This window comes from Salmo trutta, chromosome 5, assembly GCF_901001165.1.
Source record: "Salmo trutta chromosome 5, fSalTru1.1, whole genome shotgun sequence".
NCBI lineage: Eukaryota > Metazoa > Chordata > Actinopteri > Salmoniformes > Salmonidae > Salmo > Salmo trutta.
Genome location: NC_042961.1, coordinates 5,549,385 through 5,577,113, shown reverse-complemented (window position 1 = coordinate 5,577,113; position 27,729 = coordinate 5,549,385). Strand labels below are relative to the sequence as shown.

The 27,729-nt window shown below is 44.3% G+C and overlaps 1 protein-coding gene across 1 annotated transcript in view; it reads left to right on the top strand.

Moving 5' to 3' along the window:
- The first annotated feature begins 8,947 nt into the window (after positions 1-8,947).
- Positions 8,948-27,729, top strand: part of LOC115193556 (transmembrane protein 150A) — a 44,615-nt gene continuing 25,833 nt past the window's right edge. The window contains exons 1-4 of the mRNA XM_029752288.1: positions 8,948-9,282; positions 9,547-9,809; positions 22,120-22,167; positions 23,110-23,196. Coding sequence (XP_029608148.1) covers positions 9,745-9,809; positions 22,120-22,167; positions 23,110-23,196 — 200 coding nt within the window. The 5' untranslated portion in view covers positions 8,948-9,282; positions 9,547-9,744. The remainder of the gene's footprint in view (positions 9,283-9,546; positions 9,810-22,119; positions 22,168-23,109; positions 23,197-27,729) is intronic.

The window sequence follows — 27,729 nt, the reverse complement described above, 5'->3', positions numbered from 1 at the left end:
TTTTGAAAAGAAGGTTGACGACATCCGATCCTCGTTTGTTAAGTCAAACGACACCGCTGGTCCTGCTCACATTGCCCTACCCTATGCTTTGACCTCTTTCTCCCCTCTCTCTCCAGATAAAATCTTGCGACTTGTGACGGCCGGCCGCCAAACAACCTGCCCGCTTGACCCTATCCCCTCCTCTCTTCTCCAGACCATTTCCGGAGACCTTCTCCCCTACCTCACCTCGCTCATCAACTCATCCTTGACCGCTGGCTACGTCCCCTCCGTCTTCAAGAGAGCGAGAGTTGCACCCCTTCTCAAAAAACCTACACTCGATCCCTCCGATGTCAACAACTACAGACCAGTATCCCTTCTTTCTTTTCTCTCCAAAACTCTTGAGCGTGCCATCCTTGGCCAGCTCTCTTGCTATCTCTCTCAGAATGACCTTCTTGATCCAAATCAGTCAGGTTTCAAGACTGGTCATTCAACTGAGACTGCTCTTCTCTGTGTCACGGAGGCTCTCCGCACTGCTAAAGCTAACTTTCTCTCCTCTGCTCTCATTCTTCTAGACCTATCTGCTGCCTTTGATACTGTGAACCATCAGATCCTCCTCTCCACCCTCTCCGAGTTGGGCATCTCCGGCACGGCTCACTCTTGGATTGCGTCCTACCTGACAGGTCGCTCCTACCAGGTGGCGTGGCGAGAATCTGTCTCCGCACCACGTGCTCTCACCCCTGGTGTCCCCCAGGGCTCAGTTCTAGGCCCTCTCCTATTCTCGCTATACACCAAGTCACTTGGCTCTGTCATATCCTCACATGGTCTCTCCTATCATTGCTACGCAGACGACACACAATTAATCTTCTCCTTTCCCCCTTCTGATAACCAGGTGGCGAATCGCATCTCTGCATGCCTGGCAGACATATCAGTGTGGATGACGGATCACCACCTCAAGCTGAACCTCGGCAAGACGGAGCTGCTCTTCCTCCCGGGGAAGGACTGCCCGTTCCATGATCTCGCAATCACGGTTGACAACTCCATTGTGTCCTCCTCCCAGAGTGCTAAGAGCCTTGGCGTGACCCTGGACAACACCCTGTCGTTCTCCGCTAACATCAAGGCGGTGACCCGATCCTGTAGGTTCATGCTATACAACATTCGCAGAGTACGACCCTGCCTTACACAGGAAGCGGCGCAGGTCCTAATCCAGGCACTTGTCATCTCCAGTCTGGATTACTGCAACTCGCTGCTGGCGGGGCTCCCTGCCTGTGCCATTAAACCCTTACAACTCATCCAGAACGCCGCAGCCCGTCTGGTGTTCAACCTTCCTAAGTTCTCTCACGTCACCCTGCTCCTCCGCACACTCCACTGGCTTCCAGTTGAAGCTCGCATCTGCTACAAGACCATGGTGCTTGCCTACAGAGCTGTGAGGGGAACGGCACCTCCGTACCTTCAGGCTCTGATCAGTCCCTACACCCAAAGAAGGGCACTGCGTTCATCCACCTCTGGCCTGCTCGCCTCCCTATCTCTGCGGAAGCACAGTCAAAACTGTTCGCTGCTCTGGCACCCCAATTGTGGAACAAGCTCCCTCACGACGCCAGGACAGCGGAGTCAATCACCACCTTCCGGAGACACCTGAAACCCCACCTCTTTAAGGAATACCTGGGATAGGATAAAGTAATCCTTCTAACCCCCCCCCCCAAAAAAAGATATAGATGTACTATTGTAAAGTGGTTGTTCCACTGGATATCATAAGGTGAATGCACCAATTTGTAAGTCGCTCTGGATAAAAGCGTCTGCTAAATGACGTAAATGTAAATGTTCGCCTTAGCAATCTCACTAGAATAAAGACCTCCTCCATTCCTGACATTATTGAAAGAGATCGTGATACCTCACATCTCAAAATAGGGCTACTTAATGTTAGATCCCTCACTTCAAAGGCAGTTATAGTCAATGAACTAATCACTGATCATAATCTTGATGTGATTGGCCTGACTGAAACATGGCTTAAGCCTGATGAATTTACTGTGTTAAATGAGGCCTCACCTCCTGGTTACACTAGTGACCATATCCCCCGTGCATCCCGCAAAGGCGGAGGTGTTGCTAACATTTACGATAGCAAATTTCAATTTACAAAAAAATAAAAATAACGTTTTCGTCTTTTGAGCTTCTAGTCATGAAATCTATGCAGCCTACTCAATCACTTTTTATAGCTACTGTTTACAGGCCTCCTGGGCCATATACAGCGTTCCTCACTGAGTTCCCTGAATTCCTATCGGACATTGTAGTCACAGCAGATAATATTCAAATTTTTGGTGACTTTAATATTCACATGGAAAAGTCCACAGACCCACTCCAAAAGGCTTTCGGAGCCATCATCGACTCAGTGGGTTTTGTCCAACATGTCTCTGGACCTACTCACTGCCACAGTCATACTCTGGACCTATTTTTGTCCCGTGGAATAAATGTTGTGGATCTTAATGTTTTTCCTCATATTCCTGGACTATCGGACCACCATTTTATTACATTTGCAATCGCAACAAATAATCTGCTCAGACCCCAACCAAGGAGCATCAAAAGTCGTGCTATAAATTCTCAGACAACCCAAAGATTCCTTGATGCCCTTCCAGACTCCCTCTGCCTACCCAAGGACATCAGAGGACAAAAATCAGTTAACCACCTAACTGAGGAACTCAATTTAACTTTGTGCAATACCCTAGATGCAGTTGCACCCCTAAAAACTAAAAACATTTGTCATAAGAAACTAGCTCCCTGGTATACAGAAAATACACGAGCTCTGAAGCAAGCTTCCAGAAAATTGGAACGGAAATGGCGCCACACCAAACTGGAAGTCTTCCGACTAGCTTGGAAAGACAGTACCGTGCAGTATCAAAGAGCCTTCACTGCTGCTCGATCATCCTATTTTTCCAACTTAATTGAGGAAAATAAGAACAATCCGAAATATATTTTTGATACTGTCGCAAAGCTAACTAAAAAGCAGCATTCCCCAATAGAGGATGGCTTTCACTTCAGCAGTAATAAATTCATGAACTTCTTTGAGGAAAAGACCATGATCATTAGAAAGCAAATTACAGACTCCTCTTTAAATCTGCGCATGTCACGTTCTGACCAGTAAAGGGGTTATTTGTTATTGTAGTTTGGTCAGGATGTGGCAGGGGGTGTTTGTTTTATGTGGTTCGGGGTTTGTTGGGATATGTGTTTATGTAGAGAGGTGTTTGTTTAGAGTGTTCCGGGGTTTTGGTTAATGTTCTGTTAGTATATTTCTATGTTCAAGTCTAGTCTTTCTATTTCTATGTTTAGTTGATGGGGTTGACCTTCAATTGGAAGCAGCTGCTCTTCTTTGCTTCTAATTGAAGGTCTTATTTAAGAGGGGTGTTTTTGTCATGGGATTTGTGGGAAGTTGTTTTTGCACTGCTAGGGTTAGCCTGCAAAACTGTTTAGCTGTCATTCGTTTGCTTGTTTTTGTTACGTGTTCAAGTTTATTAAAATAAACTTTAAAATGAGCACTCAACCCGCTGCGCCTTGTTCTACTCCCTTTGACGGCCGTTACAGCGTATTCCTCCAAAGCTCCGTTGTCCTGAGTCTGCACAACTCTGCTAGGATCAAGGGAGACACTAAAGTGTTTTAGTACTATATCTCTTGACACAATGATGAAAATAATCATGGCCTCTAAGCCTTCAAGCTGCATACTGGACCCTATTCCAACTAAACTACTGAAAGAGCTGCTTCCTGTGCTTGGCCCTCCTATGTTGAACATAAACGGCTCTCTATCCACCGGATGTGTACCAAACTCACTAAAAGTGGCAGGAATAAAACCTCTCTTGAAAAAGCCAAACCTTGTTAAATCTGACAATTAATCTTGATGGTTGTACAGTCGTCTCAAATAAAACTGTGAAGGACCTCGGCGTTACTCTGGACCCTGATCTCTCTTTTGAAGAACATATCAAGACTGTTTCAAGGGCAGCTTTTTTCCATCTACGTAACAATGCAAAAATCAGAAACTTTCTGTCCACAAATGATGCAGAAAAATTAATCCATGCTTTTGTTACTTCTAGGTTGGACTACTGCAATGCTCTACTTTCCGGTTACCCGGATAAAGCACTAAATAAACTTCAGTTAGTACTAAATACGTCTGCTAGAATCCTGACTAGAACCAAAAAAATTGATCTTATTACTCCAGTGTTAGCCTCCCTACACTGGCTTCCTGTTAAGGCAAGGGCCGATTTCAAGGTTTTACTGCTAACCTACAAAGCATTACATGGGCTTGCTCCTACCTATCTTTCCGATTTGGTCCTGCCGTACATACCTACACGTACGCTACGGTCACAAGACGCAGGCCTCCTAATTGTCCCTAGAATTTCTAAGCAAACAGCTGGAGGCAGGGCTTTCTCCTATAGAGCTCCATTTTTATGGAATAGTCTGCCTACCCATGTGAGAGATGCAGACTCGGTCTCAACCTTTAAGTCTTTACAGAAGACTCATCTCTTCAGTGGGTCCTATGATTGAGTGTAGTCTGGCCCAGGAGTTTGAAGGTGAACGGAAAGGCTCTGGAGCAACAAACCGCCCTTGCTGTCTCTGCCTGGCCGGTTCCCCTCTCTCCACTGGGATTCTCTGCCTCTAACCCTATTACAGGGGCTGAGTCACTAGCTTATTGGTGTTCTTCCATGCCGTCCCTAGGAGGGGTGCGTCACTTGAGTGGGTTGAGTCACTGACGTGGTCTTCCTGTCTGGGTTGGCGCCCCCCCTTGGGTTGTGCCGTGGCGGAGATCTTTGTGGGCTATACTCGGCCTTGTCTCAGGATGGTAAGTTGGTGATGGAAGATATCCCTCTAGTGGTGTGGGGGCTGTGCTTTGGCAAAGTGGGTGGGGTTATATCCTTCCTGTTTGACCCTGTCCGGGGGTATCGTCGGGTGGGGCCACAGTGTCTCCTGACCCCCTCCTGTCTCAGCCTCCAGTATTTATGCTGCAGTAGTTTGTGTCGGGGGGCTAGGGTCAGTCTGTTATATCTGGAGTATTTCTCCTGTCTTATCCGGTGTCCTGTGTGAATTTAAGTATGTTCTCTCTAATTCTCTCTTTCTCTCTTTCTTTCTTTCACTCTCTCGGAGGACCTGAGCCCTAGGACCATGCCTCAGGACTACCTGATATGATGACTCCTTGCTGTCCCCAGTCCACCTGGCCGTGCTGCTGCTCCAGTTTCAACTGTTCTGCCTGCGGCTATGGAACCCTGACCTGTTCCAGACCTGCTGTTTTCAACTCTCTAGAGACAGCAGGAGCGGTAGAGATACTCTCAATGATCGGCTATGAAAAGCCAACTGACATTTACTCTTGAGGTGCTGACTTGTTGCACCCTCGACAACTGTGATTATTATTATTTGACCATGCTGGTCATTTATGAACATTTGAACATCTTGGCCATGTTCTGTTATAATCTCCACCCGGCACAGCCAGAAGAGGACTGGCCACCCCTCATAGCCTGGTTCCTCTCCAGGTTTCTTCCTAGGTTTTGGCCTTTCTGGGGAGTTTTTCCTAGCCACCGTGCTTCTACACCTGCATTGCTTGCTGTTTGGGGTTTTAGGCTGGGTTTCTGTACAGCACTTTGCGATATCAGCTGATGTAAGAAGGGCTATATAAATACATTTGATTTGAAATTTGATTTGATATAGCCAAGCCCAGGACGTCAAGGGTATGTGGACCAGAAAAATGGGGCTCTGGCATTTTACAGTGTATCTGATAGCTTGAACCTCCCTCACAAAGTACAGACCACTTTCATAGATCATCTCTACCCTGCCTTCAGTCAGTGGTGTAAATATAATTTAAAATACTACTTAAGTAGTTTTTGGGGGTACCTGTACTTTACTATTTATATTTATCACAACTTTTACTTCACTACATTCCTAAATAAATAATGTACTTTTTACTCCATACATATTCCCTGATACGCAAAAGTACTTGTTACATTTTGAATGCTTAGGACAGGAAAATGGTCAAATTCATGCATGTATCAAAATAATATCCCTGGTCATCCCTACTGCCTCAGATCTGGCATTTGTAAATTATGTCTGAGTGTGACCCTGCCTATCTGTAAATAAAAAATCACGAAAATTGTGTCGTCTGGTTTGCTTAATATAAGGAATTAGAAATTATTTATTTTTGATACATAAGTATATTTTAGCAATTACATTTACTTTTGATACTTAACTATATTTAAAACCAAATACTTTGCTTTTTCTCAAGTATTTTACTGGGTAACTTTTACTTTTACTTGAGTCATTTTCTATTAAGGTATCTTTACGTGGATACTTTTTCCACCTCTGCCTTCAGTGTGTGGGCTTTGGTTCCAGTGTGGAACCAGTGTAGCGATTTAGTGGGAACAGCTGAAGGGAGGTCTTGAACCAGTGATCCTACGGTTTCAGAGAAATCTCACTAAATCTGTGCCATAAAGGTCCAAACCTCTTGTAGTTGTATGCTTCCATACAGGGAGGTTATACAAGCATATTGTATGAAATGTAAATGTATTGATGCTCATTATTATTTATTGCCTTTACCTCTTTACGCCATTTGCACGCACTGTAAATAGACTTTTCTATTGTGTTATTGACTGTATGTTTGTTTATTCCATGTGTAACTCTCTGTTGTTGTTTGTGTTGCACTGCTTTGCTTTATCTTGGCCAGGTCGCAGTTGTAAATGAGAACTTGTTCTCAACTGGCCTACCTGGTTAAATAAAGGTTAAATAAAAAATAAGAAATTATAAAGTGTGGATATTTGGTTAATGCTGTCACTACAATAGATGAATTACATTGTAATAAGTATGTAATTACAGAGAGATACAATGTTGTTTTATTATGAAAAAACATGTTTTTGATTACAGGAAAATACTAAGAAAATGTTGAGAAAGCTTTGAGATGAGTGATGGGTCGGAATGTACTCTGACAGTTTTGTGACACAATTACAAATTAGGGTTTGCATTGGAGTGGCAATGACAATGTTCTCTAACTGTTCGTTCTTGTAAATGTATCACAAATAAAATGATATAGCTTTAGAATCTAAGAAAGAACTATATTGACATTATATTAAAAACACACTTATTGCAAGGTTCAATTTACAGCCAACCACCAGTTTTTCATTAATAATTTAGGAGGTTTCGAAGCACTAGGTGGCAGTATAAATGCATTCAGTTTTGCCCTGCTGACACCAATGCATTTACATTGCGTTGGAGTCATCGGATCTTCATTTTGATTAGCTGAAGGGAATTGATCGTTGAATGTGATACGGTTTTGGAAACCTTGAATGGAGTGAATGGAAGCATATCAAACACAAGTGTTGATGAGTTCGATATCACTCAAAGCATGCGCGGATCAACTGTCAAGTGTCTTCACTGACATTTTCAACCTCTCCCTGACCGAGTCTGTAATACCTACATGTTTCAAGCAGACCACCATAGTCCCTGTGCCCAAGGAAGCAAAGGTAACCTGCCTAAATGATTACCGCCCCGTGGCACTCACGTCGGTAGCCATGAAAAGGCCCCTATTAACATAAACGGGGCTGTAGTGGAGCGGTTCGAGAGTTTCAAGTTCCTTGGTGTCCACATCACCAACAAACTATCATAGTCCAAACATACCAAGACAGTCGTGAAGAGGGCACGACAAAACTTTTTCCCCCTCAGGAGAATGAAAATATTTGTCATGGTACCCCAGATCCTCAAAAGGTTCTACAGCTGCACCATCGAGAGCATCCTGACCGTTTGCATCACCGCCTGGTATGGCAACTGCTCGACATCTGACTGTAAGGCGAGGGTAGTGCGAACAGCCCAGTACATCACTGGGGCCAAGCTTCCTGCCATCCAGGACCAATATAATAGGCGGTGTCAGAGGAAAGCCCGTAAAATTGTCAGACTCCAGTCACCCAAGTTATAGACTGTTTTCTCTGCTACCGCACAGCAAGCGGTACCGGAGCACCAAGTCTAGGACTAAAAGGCTCCTCAACAGCTTCTACCCCCAAGCCATAAGACTGCTGAACAATTCATAAAATCGCCACCGGACAATTTACATTGCCCCCCGTACACTGCTGCTACTCACTGTTTGTTTGTTACCTATGCATGGTCACTTCGCCCCCACCTACATGTACAGATTACCTCAACTAGCCTGTACCCCCACACACTGACTCGGTACCGGTACCCCCTGTATATAGCCTCGTTATTGTTATTCTTATTGTGTTACTTTTTATTATTACTTTTTACTTTAGCCTACTTGGTAAATATTTTATTCTTCTTGAACTGCACTGTTGGTTAAGGGATTGTAAGTAAGCATTTCACGGTAATGTGTACACTTGTTGTATTTGGCGCATGTGACAAATAAAGTTTCATTTGATTGATTCCGTTCCAGCCATTACTATGAACCTGCCCTCCCCAGTGAAGGTGCCACCAACCTCCTGTGGTTTGAAATAGTCATGGAGATGGATGAATGAGTGCTGAAATTGTTTCTCTACGGATTTAGATGTAATGTACATGACGCAATCGTGTACCTTCTACTAAGCTATGTTCATTTCATGCCACCTATTTGGTTTGACAAGAAGTTCTACTTCCCAGGCAGACTATTGAGATGCACCATGGTGTCAAAAATATACCACAATATTGGGATGTAGCCCTAGTTAATACACTGAGTAACAGACTGTTGTCAACAGCGTGACCTAAATTCACAGAATTTTTCTTAAAACAGGAACAAACGAACAAACAAAGCATTAGTCAAACAAACAAATCAGAGCTAAACTGCAGGCTCGAACATCGATGCATGGTGGAGGCGCGAGAAAATAAATAGGTTCGCTTGATTTAGTTCACCTGACCGTCGGTGAGCGGAGTTCGTCATTTGTGGCCATTGGATATTCAGTCGTTTTCTGCACCTCTTGTCCAACCGGGCGAGATAAATTGAACGCACCCAGTATCCCCGGATGGGGGAGGAGTTGTGCTCAACAGCTGGCAAGCCTGCTTTGATGATTTTTGACAAAGCTACCTCCCCACGGAGATACGCGAAACACCGTCGGTTCCCTCAGAAAAGACACACAGTAATTGTCCATTCAAAGAAGAAAAACGAACAAGGGGGACTTAAAACTGCCAAAATATTTAAAACGAATATATACTGACTCGTTGGTATTTTTCGTGAGAAACACAGGAGAGATTTGCCTCGCGAAAAGGTGCCTTTTGACAGAGCTGTTGCAGCTATAGGCGCTCGAGACGAGAGTGAGGTGAAACGAAAGTTGGGAGCGAAAAACGAATCTTTCCAAAAGGGAAACGGTGAGATGCTGAGAATCTATCTTATCTTTATTTCCTGAAACAATTGGCTAGAGTTGATAGGCAATTTAGCATCAAACCGCTAACGTTAACTGAATAATGAATATTTTGCTGCGAAAGTGTCTAAAAAGTTAATATCATCTTGTGTGTTTACACTGTAAACCAGTTGACTATAGTCACCCAGTCGTCTGTCCAGATTTCATAATAGCCACTAGTGACAACACGATGATGGTGATGTTGAGTAGCCTATCTTCTTCCTCTTTCCAGACTGGACACGTCGTCTCCGCTCACTCCCTTTCCTCGCCTTCAAGTCACAAACACGTCGGCTGAGATGCGACTGCCAGTTACCTGGAGTTAAATGCTAGTCCATGAGAGGAGAGTGCGAGTTTGGCCAAGGACGAGGAGAAAGAAGAAGAGGGCTATTTCCCGAAACAGAGGGACCGAGGGACAGAGCAGGGAGAGGACATGTCTCTTTGGGTCATACTACCTGTTAGTCTGCCTTCCTTGACCATCACTGGAATATGGGTTGTGTGAGTGTTTCTGCTTTTTGTTGATCTTTTAAGCCAACTCGAGTCCATTGTTGTTTGGTTCTTTGGCCAAAGGCACAACATGTCTGGCACAGAATCTCAAACAGTCAGTCAGTGGCCAACTGTCATACAACGTCAAACTACCATGATAAAGCAATCCACAGCCATAGTTTTATATAGATTTTTTTTTATACCTGACATTTCATGGCAGGATTGGACAGTATCTAGTCATGCAAACCAACTGTGCCAACCACCACTGCTCTGGTCATAGAACCTGGCTGCATAGCTGCTGTGCATTCCAGGGCTCCATGGTGATATGAGTGGATTAGTTCTCTCCCCAGGCCTGCATGTGGCCTTAGATCACTACAGTCTGTATTATAGCTTGGGCTGTGATTCATCTCTACCTCCATCTCTCTATCTCTCTCCATCCATCCATCCCTCCTTTCCTATCCCTCCCTCTCTCTCACTCTCTCACTCTTTCTAAATAGCAGGTTCAGGTAGCCTGTAGGCCTATTGCTATAGGCCTTCCTATTCAGTCCTTTATTAGGTCTAGGTCTATGTGAAGTCACTTAGGGTTGGTGGCTTGGGGTTGACTCCTTAGATGAGTGTCTAGGGGTGACATTTGTCCTGCTCGAGTAGGGCTTGGAGGGAATGAGAGGGGATGAAGTTTCAAGTTTTGTCACATGCACAAGTACATTGAAATGCCTTTCTTGCAAACTATTTTCTGTAATCAATATCAGTAGTGCTATAAAGTAAAGTAGAACAAAAACATATGAGAAATAGAAATAAGAACAAAAGAAAAGTAAGCTATGTACAGGGTCTGTTCCAGAGTCGGTAGATGTACAGGGTCTGTTCCAGAGTCGGTAGATGTACAGGGTCTGTTCCAGAGTCGGTAGATGTACAGGGTCTGTTCCAGAGTCGGTAGATGTACAGGGTCTGTTCCAGAGTCGGTAGATGTACAGGGTCTGTTCCAGAGTCGGTAGATGTATCCAGGGTCAGTAGCTGGAGTGTTAGGGGTAGATATGTATAGGGATAAGAAGACTAGGCATCAGGATATGTGATAAACAACAGAGTAGAAAAAGAAAAGATGTAATGAGGGTGGATGGAGAGACAGAAAAAGAGTGAGGAAGGAGGGACACTGAGGGAGGAAGGGGCGTTGGCTGCTGTGTTGCCGCCAGATTCCTCTCACCTATTTCCTTCCTGTCCAGTGGGACTCACAATGGCACCCTGTCTCCCAAGCAGTCAAGGGTCCCTCTCCTTGGGCAGTGGATTGTGAAAGGGCACGTTTTGTTACGTAACCCGGGCTGACGGGATAGTGTTTATTCAGGGATTTCACACGGCAACCCACACCCACATACACTGTACGCTGTTCTGTGCCATGAAATAGCTACTGAGAACTAGACAGTAACTTCATAGTACAGTCCACCCAAAGCTAGCCAGCTTCTTACATAGATTCTTCCATTGACCTTTCTGTTTGCAAATGTTTTTTTTCTGTTGAAAAAGCTGCATGTGAAATGGCAATTCAGTACAGAGGCCTTTTTCCATGCTCTTCTAAATGAGGAAAACAGGCAAAATGAAATATTAAATTGACCTTTTAGGTGTAGCCTGAGGTAACCTGCACAGATAGTCAGCCATTAAGCTCCTCTCTGTTTTCTTTCAGTGGATGACATCTTGGATGCTGATTTGATTGCAGAACAACAAATGATCGTAACACTTTCTCTGATGACATTTTTTAATTTATCATGGGGCAGTAAGAGTTTTTAGATTCAACAGTCTATCTACATTTCTGTTTAGTGTGTAGTTAGTTGTCCATGATGAAACTCTTAGAAATAATCATGATAATTATTTTGTGGTGTTCCAGAATGTACAGATTGTAGAAGTTTCCATGGCAATTGAATATAATGGCACCGGAGGGAATGCGGATGTTTTACGGGCTCCAGACCAATTGTGCTATTTTGTTTTATCTTTTTGCGCTGATCTTAACTTTTTCCTACATAATGTTTCCGCCATTGTTTCATATGACCGAAAAGAGCATCTGGACATCAGAACAGCTATCACTAAGCTCGATTTGGACGGCGACTTCTACTTCAGTGAGTCAGAGGTCGAAAGACACATTGATTATCGCGGACCAGGCCCAAATCCCTGACACTCCAAATAAAGAGGAGGCGGTGCTATAGAGGCCGGCGTGCGGGATACCTGGCAAGACTGTCGGAGAGTGGATAAATTGCCTCTACCCTCGTTCTATTGGCGAATGTGCAATCACTGGAGAATAAACTGGATGAGCTCTGTCAATACTATCCTATCAACGTGATTTTAACTGTAATATCCTATGTTTTTCTGAGTCGTGGCTGAACAAGGACATGGTTAATATAAATCTAGCTGTTTTTTTCTATACAACGGCAGGACAGAGTGGTTGTCTGGGAAGCTCAGAGCAGGGTGTGTGCATCTCTGTTAACAACTGGTGTGTGATCTCTAATATTAAGGAAGTCTCGAAGTTCTGCTCGCCTGAGTTAGAATACCTCATGATAAGCTGTAGACGACACTATTTACCAAGAGTTTTCATCATATTTTTCATAGCTGTCTATTTACCACCACAAACCGATGCTGGCCCTAAGACCACACTCAGCAAGCTGTATAGGGCCATAAGCAAACAAAAAAATGCTTACCAAGAGGCGGCTCTTAGTGGTCGGTGACTAATGCAGGAAAACTGAAATCCTTTTTTATCTAATTTCTACCAGCATGTGACACCACCTAGATCACCTTTACTCCACACACAGAGACGCATGCAAAGCTCTCCCTTGCCCTCCATTTGGCAAATCTGACCATAACGCCTGATTCCTGCTTACAAGCAAAAACTCAAACAGGAAGTACCAGTGACGCACTCAATACGGGAGTGGTCCAATGAAGCGGATGCTAAGCTACATCACTGTTTCGCTAGCACAGACTGGAAAATGTTGAGTTTACCACATCAGTCACCAGCCATATTAATAAGTGCATCGAAGACGTTGTCCCCACAGTGACTGTACATGCATATCCCAACTAGAAGCCATGGTTTACAGGCAACATTCGCACTGAGCTAAGGCTAGAGATGCTGCTTTCAAGGATCGGGACACTAATCCAGAAGCTTATAAGAAATCCTGCCACACCCTCTGACAAACCATCAAACAGGCAACGCATTAATACAAGACCAAGATCGAATCTTATTACACCGGCTCTGACGCTAGTCGATGTGGCAGGGCTTGCACACTATCACGGATTACAAAGGAAAACTCAGCCGCGAACTGTCCAGTGACACAAGCCTACCATGCAAGGTAAATACCTTCTATGCGCACTTCGAGGCTAGCAACACTGGACTACGCATGAGAGTTGATGTAAGACCATTTAAACAGGTTAACTTTCACAAGGCCGTGGGCCTCCCGAGTGGCGCAGCGGTCTAAGGCACTGCTTCGCAGAGCTAGCGGCGTCACTACACATCAAGGTTGGATACCGGAATGTGTCGCAGCCGGCCGCGACCAAGAGACCCATGAGACGGCGCACAATTGGCCCAGTGTCATCCGGGTTAGGGATCAGTTTGGCCTGCTGGGATGTCCTTGTCCTATCGCGCTCTAGCGACTCCTGTGGCGGGCTAGGCGCATGCACACTGACACAGTCACCAGGTGTACAGTTTCCTCCGACACACTGGTGCGGCTGGCTTCCTGGTTGTGCGAGCAGTGTGTAAAGAAGCAGTGCGGCTTGGCGGGGTTGTGTTTTGAGGGACGCATGGCTCTCGACCTTCGCCTCTCCCGAGTTCGTACGGGAGTTGCAGCGATGGGACAAGACTGCCACTACCAATTTGGATATCACGAAAAGGGGTAACAATGTAAAAACATTTCCCAAGACCTTTAAACAGTTCAACATTCACCGCAGGGCCAGATGGATTACCAGGGCGCGTACTCAGAGCATGCGCTGACACCAGTTGGCAAGTACCTTCACTGACATTTTCAACCTCTCCCTGACCCAGTCTGTAATACCTACATGTTTCAAGCAGACCACTATAGTCCCTGTGCCCAAGAACGCCAAGGTAACCTGTCTAAATGATTATCGCCCCGTAGCACTCACATCTGTAGCCATGAAATGCTTTGAAAGGCTGGTCATGGCTCACATCAACACACTCCAATTCTCATACCTCCCCAACAGATCCACAGATGACGCAATCTCTATTGCACTCCACACTGCCCTTTCCCACCTGGAGAAAAGGAACACTTAAGTGAGAATGCTCTTCATTGACTACAGCTCAGCGTTCAACAACATTGTTCCCTCCAAGCTCATCACTAAGCGAAGGACCCCTCCAACTGGATCCTGCACTTCCTGAAGGGCCGTTCCCAGGTGGTGAGGGTAGGCAACAACACATCCACCACACTGACCCTCAACACAGGGCCCCCCCAGGGTTGCGTGCTTTGTCCCCTACTGTATTCCCTGTTCACCCACAACTGCGTAGCCGCACACAACTCCAACACCATCATTAAGTTTGCAGATGACACAACTGTGGTTGGCCTGATCACCGACGACGATGAGGCAGCCTACAGGGAGGAGGGCAGTGACCTGGCAGTGTGGTGCCAGGATGACAACCTTTCCCTCAACGTGAGCAAGACAAAGCAGCTGATCGTGGACTACAGGAAATGGAGGGCCGAGCTCGCTGCCATTTACAACGACTGGGCTCTTGTGGAGCAGGTCGAGAGCTTCAAGTTCCTCGGGGATTTAGAGAAATTGCCCTTAGGCTCTAACCAAACCACACTTGGTGTTATTTTAACTTCAAGATATCCATGAGTTCACAAAACAGAGTTTGAGGAAAGTGTTTTCAACCAGTTTTCCAGTCAGCCCAGTTCAGAGAGACGGGACTGTTCAGGTTGAGTGAATGTGATGATTGTTTCCCTTTGCTAACTGTCCTCTTTGTTTTATAAACCCTTCTGCTACAGTGTCTTGCGAAAGTATTCACCCTCCTTGGCATTTATCCTATTTTGTTGCCTTACAATCTGGAATGACAATATATTTTGGGGGGGTTTGTATAATTTGATTTACACAATGTGCCTACCACTTTGAAGATGCAAAATACTTTTGGTGAAACAAACAAGAAATAAGACAAAAAAACTGAACTTGAGCATGCATAACTATTCACCCCCACGAAGTCAATACTTTGTAGAGCCACCTTTTGCATCAATTACAGCTGCAAGTCTCTTGGGGTATGTCTCTATAAGCTTGGCACATCTAGCCACTGGGATTTTTGTCCATACTTCAAAGCAAAACTGCTCCAGCTCATTCAAGTTGGATGGGTTCAGCTGGTGTACAGCAATCTTTAAGTCATACCACACATTCTCAATTGGATTGAGGTCTGGGCTTTGACTAGGCCATTCCAAGACATTTAAATGTTTCCCCTTAAACCACTCGAGTGTTGCTTTAGCAGTATGCTTAGGGTCATTGTCCTGCTGGAAGGTGAACCTCCGTCCCAGTCTCAAATCTCTGGAAGACTGAAACAGGTTTCCCTCAAGAATAGCTCTGTATTTAGCGCCATCCATCATTCCTTCAATTCTGACCAGTTTCCCAGTCCCTGCTGATGAAAAACATACCCACAGCATGATGATGCTGCCACCACCATGCTTCACTGTGAGGATGGTGTTCTCTGGGTGATGAGGTGTTGGGTTTGCGCCAGACAAAGCATTTTTCTTGATAGCCAAAAGCTCAATTTTAGGCTCATCTGACCAGAGTACCTTCTTCCATATGTTTGGGGAGTCTCCCACATGCCTTTTGGCGAACATCAAACGTGTTTGCTTATTTCTTTCTTTAAGCAATTAAAGCTTAAAGTGGTTCTATGGACAGATACTCCAATCTCCGCTGTGGAGCTTTGCAGCTCCTTCAGGGTTATCTTTGGTCTCTTTGTTGCCTTTGATTAATGCTCTCCTTGCCTGGTCTGTGAGTTTTGGTGGGCGGCCCTCTTGGCAGGTTTGTTGTGGTGCCATATTATTTCAATTTTTTAATAATGGATTTAATGGTGCTCTGTGGGATGTTCAAAGTTTCTGATATTTTTTTATAACCCAACCCTGAGCTGTACTTCTCCACAACTTTATCCCTGAACTGTTTGGAGACCTCTTTGGTCTTCATGGTGCCGCTTGCTTAGTGGTGTTGCCCCTTGCTGAGTGGTGTTGCAGACTCTGGGGCCTTTCAGAACAGGTGTGTGTGTGTGTGAGATATATATATATATATATATCACACAGGTGGACTTAATGAATTAAATAATGTGACTTCTGTAGGTAATTAGTTGCACCAGATCTTATTTAGGGGCTTCATAGCAAAGGGAGTGAATACATATGCACACACCACTTTTTATTTTTTTCACTTCACCAATTTGGACGATTTTGTCTGTCCATTACATGAAATCCAAATAAAAATCAATTTAAATTACAGGTTGTAATGCAACAAAATAGGAAAAACACCAAGGCACTGTACCTGAGAGGCCCATGCAGGGCGAGGACACTCAGGAATCTTTTACTACCTGTGTGTGTGTGGAAGAGAGCTGTGTTATCCTGGGTCTGTGTGTGTGTGTGTGTGTGTGTGCCTCCCATGTTTTGTCTGCCATTCACACCTACATGTCCAAGTTCAACTTGGTGTGTGTGTGAATGGCAGCGTAGCATACACAAGCTGACTCTTGTATTGTGGAGAAGTCACTGTTACTGGGCTCGTGCTTTGATGCCGGGCTTTGATGCCACCCCCTCGCTCTCTTTCTCTCTCCATATTTCCCTATCTGTTGTCTCTCTCTCTGGCCTAGTGATGATGGTTATTCATGGTTGCCATGGCTTCAGAGGCAGATGGCAGAGTTTGTGTTTACCAAATGTAATTTATTTTTGGGTTCAGGTGGTGTGTGTGCAAATGTTATGTCATGATGCCCCTAGTAGGGAGAAATCACAATATTCTCTCCTTTTTGACGTTATGGAGGTGTTTGACCGTATTTTATGTTTTTTAATAATGAAGTTCGAAATCTGACCCCTGAGCATTGTCAGATGTATGCACACAGGAGGACAAACTGGGTGTTTCTCAATATGCATACGCCACACTCTCATTCTCCGAGGACATTCTCTTGAGTACGTTCTTGTGAGGACGATGGAGAACACATGACATTTGAGAAGCCCCCCCCCACACTGTATTACCTCACGCTGCCCCTCCAATTCAGTGAACCTTCTTCCAGCCACAACAATGGCAACAATAGAGACGAAACCAGATATACACAAAGCTAACGTTTTACTTCTTAACTATATGTGAATCACAAAAATTTTGCTAACCAGATAGTTTAACAGGCAACAATGTCCTAAAACTAATGCTATGCAAGGTAGATGTTAAGTAGTGGGTAGCTAACTGCCAATTCTATGTGGCTAGCTACAGTTGAAGTCGGAAGTTTACATACACCTTAGCCAAATGCATTTAAACTCAGTTTATCACAATTCCTGACAATTAATCTGAGTAAAAATTCTCTGTCTTAGGTCAGTTAGGATCACCACTTTATTTTAAGAATTTGAAATGTCAGAATAATAGTAGAGAATGGTTTATTTCAGCTTTTATTTCTTTCGTCACATTCCCAGTGGGTCAGAAGTTTACATATACTCAATTAGTATTTGGTAGCATTGCCTTTAAATTGTTTAACTTGGGTCAAATGTGTTGGGTAGCCTTCCACAAGCTTCCCACAATAAGTTGGGTGAATTTTGGCCCATTCCTCCTGACAGAGCTGGTGAAACTGGGTCAGGTTTGTAGGCCTCTGCTTGCACCCGCTTTTTCAGTTCTGCCCACAAATGTTCTATAGGTTTGAGGTCAGGGCTTTGTGATGGCCACTCCAATACTTTGACTTTGTTGTCCTTAAGCCATTTTGCCACAGCTTTGGAAGTTTGCTTGGGGTCATTGTCCATTTGGAAGACCCATTTGCGATCAAGCTTTAACTTCCTGACTGATGTCTTGAGATGTTGCTTCAATATATCCACATAATTTTCCCCCCTCATGATGCCATCTATTTTGTGAATGGCACCAGTCCATCCTGCAGCAAAGCACCGCCACACCATGATCCTGCCACCCCCGTGCTTCACGGTTGGGATGGTGTTCTTCAGCTTGCAAGCCTCCCCTTTTTCCCTCCAAACAAAACGATGGTCATTTTGGCCAAACAGTTCTATTTTTGTTTCATCAGACCAGAGGACATTCCTCCAAAAAGTACAGTCTTTGTCCCCATGTGCAGTTGCAAACCGTAGTCTGGCTTTTTTTTATGGCTGTTTTGGAGCAGTGGCTTCTTCCTTGTTGAGTGGCCTTTCAGATTATGTTGATATACGACTTGTTTTACTGTGGCTATAGATACTTTTGTACCTTTTTCCTCCAGCATCTTCACAAGGTCCTTTGCTGTTGCTCTGGGATTGATTTGCACTTTTCGCATCAAAATACGTTCATCTCTAAGAGACAGAACACGTCTCCTTCCTGAGCGATATGACGGCTGCGTGGTCCCATGGTGTTTATACTTGCGTACTATTGTTTGTACAGAAGAACGTGGTACCTTCAGGCGTTTGGAAATTGCTCCCAAGGATGAACCAAACGTGTGGAGGTCTACAATTTTGTTTCTTAGGTCTTGGCTGATTTCCTTTGATTTTCCCATGATGTCAAGCAAAGAGGCACTGAGTTTGAAGGTAGGCCTTGAAATACATCCACAGGTACACCTCCAATTGACTCAAATAATGTAAATTAGCCTATCAGAAGCTTCTAAAGCCATGACATAATTTTCTGGAATTTTCCAAGCTGTTTAAAGGCACAGTCAACTTAGTGTATGTAAACTTCTGACCCACTGGAATTGTGATACAGTGAAATACAGTCTGTAAACTATTGTTGGAAAAAGTAGATGTCCTAACCGACTTGCCAAACTATAGTTTGACAAGAAATTTGTGGAGTGGTTGAAAAATGAGTTTTAATGACTCCAACCTAAGTGTATGTAAACGTCCGACTTCAACTGTAGGTAACAGTAGTAGCTAGCCAGTTAACGCTAGCCCTATTGACTTACAATGGGCTTGCGGTCTACGTACACTACAGTGGGTATTGTTAGCAGGTAAACATGCTAAAATGTTCAAGCCTCAAATGTTTTCTTGCCTAACATGATTTGAAATGGTATATTGATGATATTTTTGTTCAATGGAGGGGTGATGCAAAACAGCTCCAGGTGTTCCATGTTTTTCTTAACTCCTGTTCTGAGCATCTGAGATTTACTATGCAATCTGATACACGTCAAATCAGTTTTCTTGATCTTCTGATCCTGTGTGAAGATCATGTTCTATACACTGATCTTTACAGGAAACCTACTGATCATAACAGTTTGAGGGCTGATAGTTGTCACTCACTTCCCTTGAAAAGCATTTTGCCCTACAGCCAATTCTGTCGAATCAGAAGAATTTGCAAAAAACAATCAGTTTTCGACAGAAATATGGCTGAGACGCAAAGAAAATTCAAGAGAAGGGGTACAAAAATGGTCAGATTAATACTGCTATTGAGAAAATTCCAAAACAAAATGAGACATGACCTTTTTTCAATGTCAGTCTTGCAAAAGAAGCATTCTTGCATTGGAACTACCCGCTATTCAAAGTGCTCTGAACAAATTAAGGGAATCGTTCACAAACATTGGCACATTCTACGATCTGATGATAGTATCGGTAATGTGTTTTTTTTTTTACCTTCCCTTGGTCGTATTCTCGCGTGGCAGAGATCTCAGATCAATTGGTAACTCTGATTTTACCACCTCAAGATATCCCTACACAACGTCTATTTGCGGCCCTACTGGATGGAAACTACAAGTGTAATGGCTGTGCTCAATGCAATGGCACTTGTAGATCCTTCAAACACCCCCAAACAGGGAAACAGATCCCAATCAAAGGTGTTATCACTGCTCCACTAAGGCAGTTAATGATTTTATAACTTGTCTTTGTGGTAAAAATGATGTGGTTAAAACAAAAGTATGAATGATGTGGTTAAAACAAAATTAAAAGTATGAATCTTAGAGCGTCGTAGCACCATTAGGTGCAAAAACCCGTCTTACCCAGTTGTGGCCCACTTTTTGGAAGAGAACCACTTGATTTCGTCTCTATGTTATATTGGCATCGAATATGTCACCCTCCCTAGGAGAGGGGGTGACCTCGACAATTTATTGTTAAAACGAAAGGCTGCCTGGATCTTTAATTTAAAGACCCTTGCTCCTTTCAGTCTCAACGTAGACTTTGATCTGAAGCCATTCTTGTGACTATTGTGATTGTGCCATTGTAAATGTTTGTAGGCTTATGTAGCCAAATTGTATCTATGATCGTACGCTATCCATTTGTTTTTTGTATGCTATTTTAATATCTGAGAATTAACCAATGATATCAGGCCACACCCGGCCGTGATTACAAACACCTGTGTGTCTTTTGACACTATATAAACGAGTCACCCCGCAGTGTTTGTCATTATACCCTGATAAAGACAGCTTGTCTGTTGAAACGTTGGTTATTAAATTATTGCATCTGAGCTCCGAGTGTGATGCTCTCCTTTATTTTAAGTGTTCCACTCCCCTAGCCAGCACCTCGCCTAAAAGGTGTGCATTTCTTTCGCCTCCTAAACATGCTAAAATGAACACAGTATGAATTTATTAACTGATCATGATGAAATATTGTATTCAAGCAACGTATGAGATGTGAATAGGCAACATTTAATTCCAAAGTGAGTTTATTTTCTCTATATAATGTCTGCAATTGATTTCATGAAATGTCATTTTTACGTGATTGCGTCATAGTTCTGTGCATACTTTTCGTTGAAGCTTGCTTCGATGCACGCTTCAAAATATGTACAAACGGAGTACACATCTGAGAAGTGCCCTCCCATACTTTGATTAGGGCTCATACTCCGACCTTCCCGTACTCGGAGCACCGTAGTATGCATTTTGAGAAAGACCCTGTGTGTTTGTGACAGCCTAAACGGATGTCTGTCTGATCTACTGCATGGGGTTGTGCTTTTGTCATTTTTCAATGACAATTACCCTTTATCAGAGTTTTGATTTTGTTGGGTGCATTGTATTCTGGTGCACAATTATTTTTTTCTATTCTCTCTCTCGCCCCTCTCTTTCACCCTTTCTCTCTTTACCCCTTCTCTCACCCCTCTCTCAACTCTCTGGTCAGTGCCCCTCTGAGGGGGAGACCAAGCTGAATCAACCTGTTTCTGGGTTAGAACACACTGACCAGACTGGTCCTCTAGGAGTACACCCAGATTTCCTGATATTAGTCCTGTCCAGTGACCAATTTTTTGTTCAAGCAAACAAGAATATCGATTGGAATTAGAAGACACTTTGTGGTGATTTTGATCAGTCAGAATTGCTAGCTGATTAGTTATCAGGTGACCTGGTTTCCAGGGGCAAGTAAACAGGACTATCTCAGTGACAGGTTGTTGTGTGGTCTTATTGGTTGGTTTATTTGTTGTAACAGAAGACTAGAGAGTGCAACGACAGCATAGATGGAGAGCATAGCCTACATTGAGAGAGAATACAACCAGTGACAACCTTTAAACTACATTGGATGTGATTTCCCCCTCCCCCCGATTTTTAGCTGGTTATTGCAGGAATTACAGGAATTTGAGAGCCGATCTAGGTGGTATATTCTACAGTGGACAGGTTGCTTGCCTCCCCTGGATTTCTCCACCTGAATTTGTAGAATATTCTGTGAATCCTTACAACTTAAACCTCATCAACTTAGAAAATGCCTCCTCCCCATCATAACACTCTGAAAGCAATGCATTTTACCGCTAGAGCATTCTCACATAATGGTCATGTTTCAAATAACCTACATTTTACCTCTCTTCTATTGTGTGAACCTCTGTCCTGTGGTTGGAAACCTTAGTATTTCACCCCCTGTTCTCCCTGGTTCAACCACAAAACCACCAGTGACGGTTATTGTTCCTGTTCCCTCTATTTCTTCATGACTCACTGGTTCTGACTGTGTTTCTCTTTTTATTGTTTCTAAGAATAGAGGCCACTGGGAAAACGAGTATTAAACATGTTAGATGGTCAACTATTCCATGAATCAGTTTTGCCATTCCAAGTTAAATGAATGGCTGTGAGTTCATAAGCCTCATGCTTCAAGTAGTTAAATGTTCAAGTTGCAGTTGTGTGGTCCAGACTGAAGACCATGGTTAGTTGATGAGGTGTGTTGCATCCTGTCTGTGTATTATCCTAGCCATTACTCCTTTACCTGATCAATGTTGTCTATATTATGCATAGGCTAACCCTTTTCTTTACCTGTCACAGGTACGTCATGGCCCTGTACAACCAGCACGTCTGCCCTGTGGATAACTGGTACGTAGCTAAATCATTCATGTTAATAGCTATTTTTACATTTTATTTAACTAGGCAAGTCAGTTAAAACAAATTCTTATTTACAATGATGGCCTAGGAGCAGTGGGTTTACTGCCTTGTTCATGGGCAGAACGACAGATTTTTACCTTGTCAGCTCGGGGATTTGATTTAGTAACCGAAACCCAATGCTCTAACCACTAGGCTAGCTGTGTAGTTTATTCATGTTAATAACTAGTTATCAACCAGTTGTATCACTGCTACATAGCCTGAAACCTATACATGGTATAATACTTGCCTGCATACGTCAAACCACTCTCACAACAAGGAGTCTCTTTTGGCTCTCCTGCTCTCCTCTAACTCACTCATCTCTGTATCAGCTATGATAAGCTGCCTGTTAGCTGCCTGTTAGCTGCCTGTTAGCTGCCTGTTAGCTGCCTGTTAGCTGCCTGTAATCATGATACATTTTTTGTAAGAAAATACTAAAATCACCAGGAATTTGTTTAATTTAGGAAACCTGTTTCCGAGCATTCCCATGAAAGAAAAAAAAAAAAAAAAAAGTGATCATGTCTCAATTTAATCAAGGTATTCAAACTCTTTTTGGAGTTAGTTGTAGCCAATTTGCAATGCACAAATTATTATAATTATGTTCCCGGCCCCCCGACTATCTGCTCCGACAAGAATCAGCCCGCAGCTGAATCTAGTTGCCTACCCCTGCCATGCTGAATGTGTGTGGGGTTGTCAAAACACTTTTCCATGTAATGTCACTTACAGACTAGTATTTCCATAATAGGGCTGTTCTTCTATTATGCACTACTAGACTGTTTCAGGTTACAAGGGCTGCTAGACATGACTTTTAAAACCTTATCCTCATCAAAGCATCCCTCTCCTCCCTGTGTCTGTCTGTGTGTGTGTGTGTGTGTGTGTGTGTACGCGTGCGCACAGGTTATATAACCAGTCGTGTGACAAGGAGCTGTACCAACAGAGTGGACCAACGTTGTGCTGTACTCTAGAAAATGTTCCACTCATCAGGTCAGTCTGATCTTTCTCTCTCTACCAATTTCAATATAAGGGGCTTTATTGGCATGGGGAACATATGTTTACCTTGCCAAAGCAAGTGAAATAGATAATAAACAAAAGTGAAATAAACAATAAATTAACAGTAAATATTACACTTACAAAAGTTCCAAAAGAATAGACATTTGAAATGTCATGTCTATATACAGTATTGTAATGATGTACAAAAGGGTAAAAATAATAAACATAAATATAGGTTGTATTTACAATGGTGTTTGTTCTTCGCTGGTTTCCCTTTTCTTGTGGCAACAGGTCACATCTTGCTGCTGTGATGGCACACTGTGGTATTTCACCCAATAGATATTGGATTTGGTCTTCGTAATCTGAGGGAAATATGTGTCCCTAATATGGTCATACGTTTGGCCGGAGGTCAGGAAGTGCAGCTCAGTTTCCCCCTCATTTTGTGGGCAGTGTGCATATAGCCTGTCTTCTCTTGCGAGCCAGCTCTGCCTTCTGAAGCCTTTCTCAATAGCAAGGCTATGCTCACTGAGTCTGTACATAGTCAAAGATTTTCTTAGTTTTGGGTCAGTCACAGTGGTCAGGTATTCTGCCACTGTGTACTCTCTGTTTTGGGCCAAATAGCATTCCAGGTTGCTCTGCTTTTTTGGTTAATTCTTTCCAATGTGTCAAGTAATTATCTTTTTGTTTTCTCATTTAAAATGTTTTATTTCACTTTTATTTAACCAGGTAGGCTAGTTGAGAACAAGTTCTCATTTACAACTGCGACCTGGCCAAGATAAAGCAAAGCACTGCGACACAAACAACAGAGTTACACATGGAATAAACAAGCGTGCAGTCAATAACACAATAGCGAAAAAAAGTGTATATACAGTGTGTGCAAATGGCGTGAGGTAAGGCAATAAATAGGCCATAGTAGCAAAGTAATTACAATTTAGCAAATTAACACTGGAGTGATAGATGAGCAGATGATGTGCAAGTAGAAATACTGGTGTGCAAAAGAGCAGATAAGTGAATAAAAACAATTTGGGGATGAGGTAGGTAGATTGGATGGGCTATGTACAGCTGCAGCGATCGGTTAGCTGCTCTGATAGCTGATGTTTAAAGTCAGTGAGGGAAATATAAGGCTTCAGCGATTTTTGCAATTCGTGCCAGTCATTGGCAGCACAGAACTGGAAGGAAAGGCGGCCGAATGAGGTGTTGGCTTTGGGGATGACCAGTGAGAAATACCTGCTGGAGCGCGTGTTACGGGTGGGTGTTGTTATCGTGACCAGTGAGCTAAGGCGGCTTTACCTAGCATAGACTTATAGATGACCTGGAGCCAGTGGGTCTGGCGACAAATATGTAGCGAGCGCCAGCCGACTACAGCATACAGGTCGCAGTGGTGGGTGGTATATGGGGCTTTGGTGACAAAACGGATGGCACTGTGATAGGCTGCATCCAATTTGCTGAGTAGAGTATTGGAAGCTATTTTGTAAATGACATCGCCGAAGTCGGATCGGTAGGATAGTCAGTTTTATGAAGGTATGTTTGGCGGCGTGAGTGATGGATGCTTTGTTGCGAAATAGGAAGCCGATTCTAGATTTAATTTTGGATTGGAGATGTTGCCAGACACCTAGGTATTTGTAGTTGTCCACATATTCTAAGTCAGAACCGTCCAGAGTAGTGATGTGGGTGCAGGCAGCGACCGGTTTAAGAGCATTTGGAGGCCACGGAAGGAGTGTTGTATGGCATTGAAGCCCGTTTGGAGATTAGTTAACAGTGTCCAAAGAAGAGCCAGATGATTTGGTTGGTTATGTTTCACTATATTGATATCACTCCAGCGGAGGGATAAATCCGAGGTGAGGATTTAGATTTACTCCCCTGTACATCAGTGTCTCGGCTGGGGTCCGCCACCAGATATAGACCCCATGGCCGCGACACACGCTCTTTCATTTTCTCGGCGGTACAAACTTTCTGAAGTGTGCTTGGTAAGTGTAATATCTTGCGTGGAAGTATAGTCACTGGCTATTTGCAGCCTGGAGCAGCTGGCCACATGGCCAGACCCTCTTGAGTGCTCTACTCGCTGCGTGCGGTTGATCTGTGTCTTAAGCCCGTGGTTTGTCGTGTTTCGGACTGCTGGGATCACCTTGAACGGAGGGCGCATGCCCTGCATCAGAAGGTTGATAGCTTCGATGGCGACAACAGCTGTTCCCTGTTGGCCAGTGATGGGCTGTTCCTGTGGGACGATGCTGGCACTGTTCACCACCGTGAGCGGGGCTACCAGGCTGACAGGCCATCAGAAGCTGGCGGTGGGGCTTCATCGCCCCCCCAGCGGCTCGAGGCTATGAGTGGCCTACTCACTTGGGTAGCTATTGCACTGGACATCAAACTGGTGGACAGTGATGACTCTCCATATCTCTGCTGAGTTCCGCGAGGCCTTGCAGGAGAGCTGGGCACTTCTGGGGGCGCTTCTGACTCACATCAGAGACTGGACCATGGAGTTATGCGGGCGCAGAGTCACTCGGCCTCCGGGATTACCAGACCATGATAGCTGCCATGCTCCTCCCGGACCAGGAGATTATAGGGCGGAACCTGCGCCTGAAGCCAGGACCCCCAGAGTCTTTGATGCGGACTTGAAAGCCACATATGGGTCCCTCTGCTCTTGGCCGCCTTACCAACGTGTCCATGCTGCTGCAGGGCTACCTGCAGACTCTGTTGCCCCGGCTGCGGGGGGGCACAGAGGAGCTCCTCCGGGAAGCGATGGAGATGTCTCGCTTGCTTTCCCTGCTCCAGAGTTGATGGCGCAGGTGGTTACCTCCTGGCGCCATCTCTGGCTGGCCCAATCCCATCTGCCAGCTGCTCTCCAGAGCACATTTGCCACTCTCCCCATCACCCCAGGGCTGACCTTTGGCACAGGGGTTAATTTTTTATTTATTTTATTTTACCTTCATTTAACTAGGCAAGTGAGTTAAGAACAAATTCTTATTTTCATTGACGGCCTAGGAACGGTGGGTTTAACTGCCTTGTTCAGGGGCAGAATGACAGATTTTGTACCTTGTCAGCTCGGGGATTTTATCTTGCAACCTTTAGGTTACTAGTCCAACGCTCTAACCACTAGGCTACGCTGCCACCCGATGACATTCTGGAGCAGACCGATAAGGTTCGGAGGGACCGGGAGACTCTGAGACAGTTCATGCCACCTCCTCAGGCCCCGGGTCCAAGGCAGACAGACCATCGCCACCCACCTGCACCCGAACAACAGTGCGGTCCATCCTGTCCCCTCGCCTTGTGCTGAGGAACGACAGCAGGGAGGGGCACAGTGTGTGGTGGTAAAACCTGTCAACCACCATAGGGACGTGCCTGGGGGACCAAGGCGTTCGGGGCGCCAAAGGGAAGGCGGGCCCCGGCAGGACCCCTGACACACCCTTCCCCAGCCTCGGCCGCTTCTCCTGGTCTCAAAGGGCAGAGTGTGTGGACTCCCCATGGGTGTTGTCCAGAATGCTCGAGGGGTACCGACTCCAATTATATGTGGGTTCGATTACAGACTTAAAATGGCCAGAAACAAATAACTTTCTTCTGAAACTCGTCAGTCTATTCTTGTTCTGAGAAATGAAGGCTATTCCATGCGAGAAATTGCCAAGAAACGGAAGATCTCGTACAACGCTGTGTACTACTCCCTTCACAGAACATCGCACAACTGAGGCCCCGGTGCACAACTGAGTAAGAGGACAAGTACATTAGTGTCTAGTTTGAGAAACAGACACCTCACAAGTTCTCAACTGGCAGCTTCATTAAATAGTACCGGCAAAACACCAGTCTCAACGTCAACAGTGAAGAGGCAACTCCGGGATGCTGTCCTTCTAGGCAGAGTTCCTCTGTCCAGTGTCTGTGTTCTTTTGCCCATCTTAATCTTTTCTTTTTATTGGCCAGTCTGAGAGATGGCTTTTTCTTTGCAACTCTGCCTAGAAGGCCACATCCCGGAGTTGCCTCTTCACTGTTGACGTAGAGACTGGTGTTTTGAAGGCCAGTTTTATTGCTTCTATAATCAGAAGAACAACAGTTTTCAGCTGTGCTAACATGATTGCAAAAGGGTTTTCTAATGATCAGTTAGCTTATCCAAGTTTATCATTTTAAAAGGCTAACACCAACGTGCCATTGGAACACAGGAGTGATGGTTGCTGATAATGGGCCTCTGTACACATATGTAGATATTCCATAAAAAATTTCAACATTAACAATGTCTACACTATTTCTGATCAATTTTATGTTAATGGACAAAAATGTGCCTTTCAAAAACAAGGACATTTTTAAGTGACTCCAAACTTTTGAACGGTAGTCTTTTATGTTTTTGCTGTTTTCTTTTTTGTTATATAGCTCTCTACCCCTCTTTCACTTTCCCGTCACCACCCCTTTCTCTTTACTCATTGTTTCTCCCCCTTTCCTCTGTATCACTGTCACTATCTTCCTCTGTCTCTCTCGATTCCTCTGTGTGCGTGTGTGATTCCTGTTTCTTAAAATAACTGACGGCTCAGATTTGTCTGCGTGGAA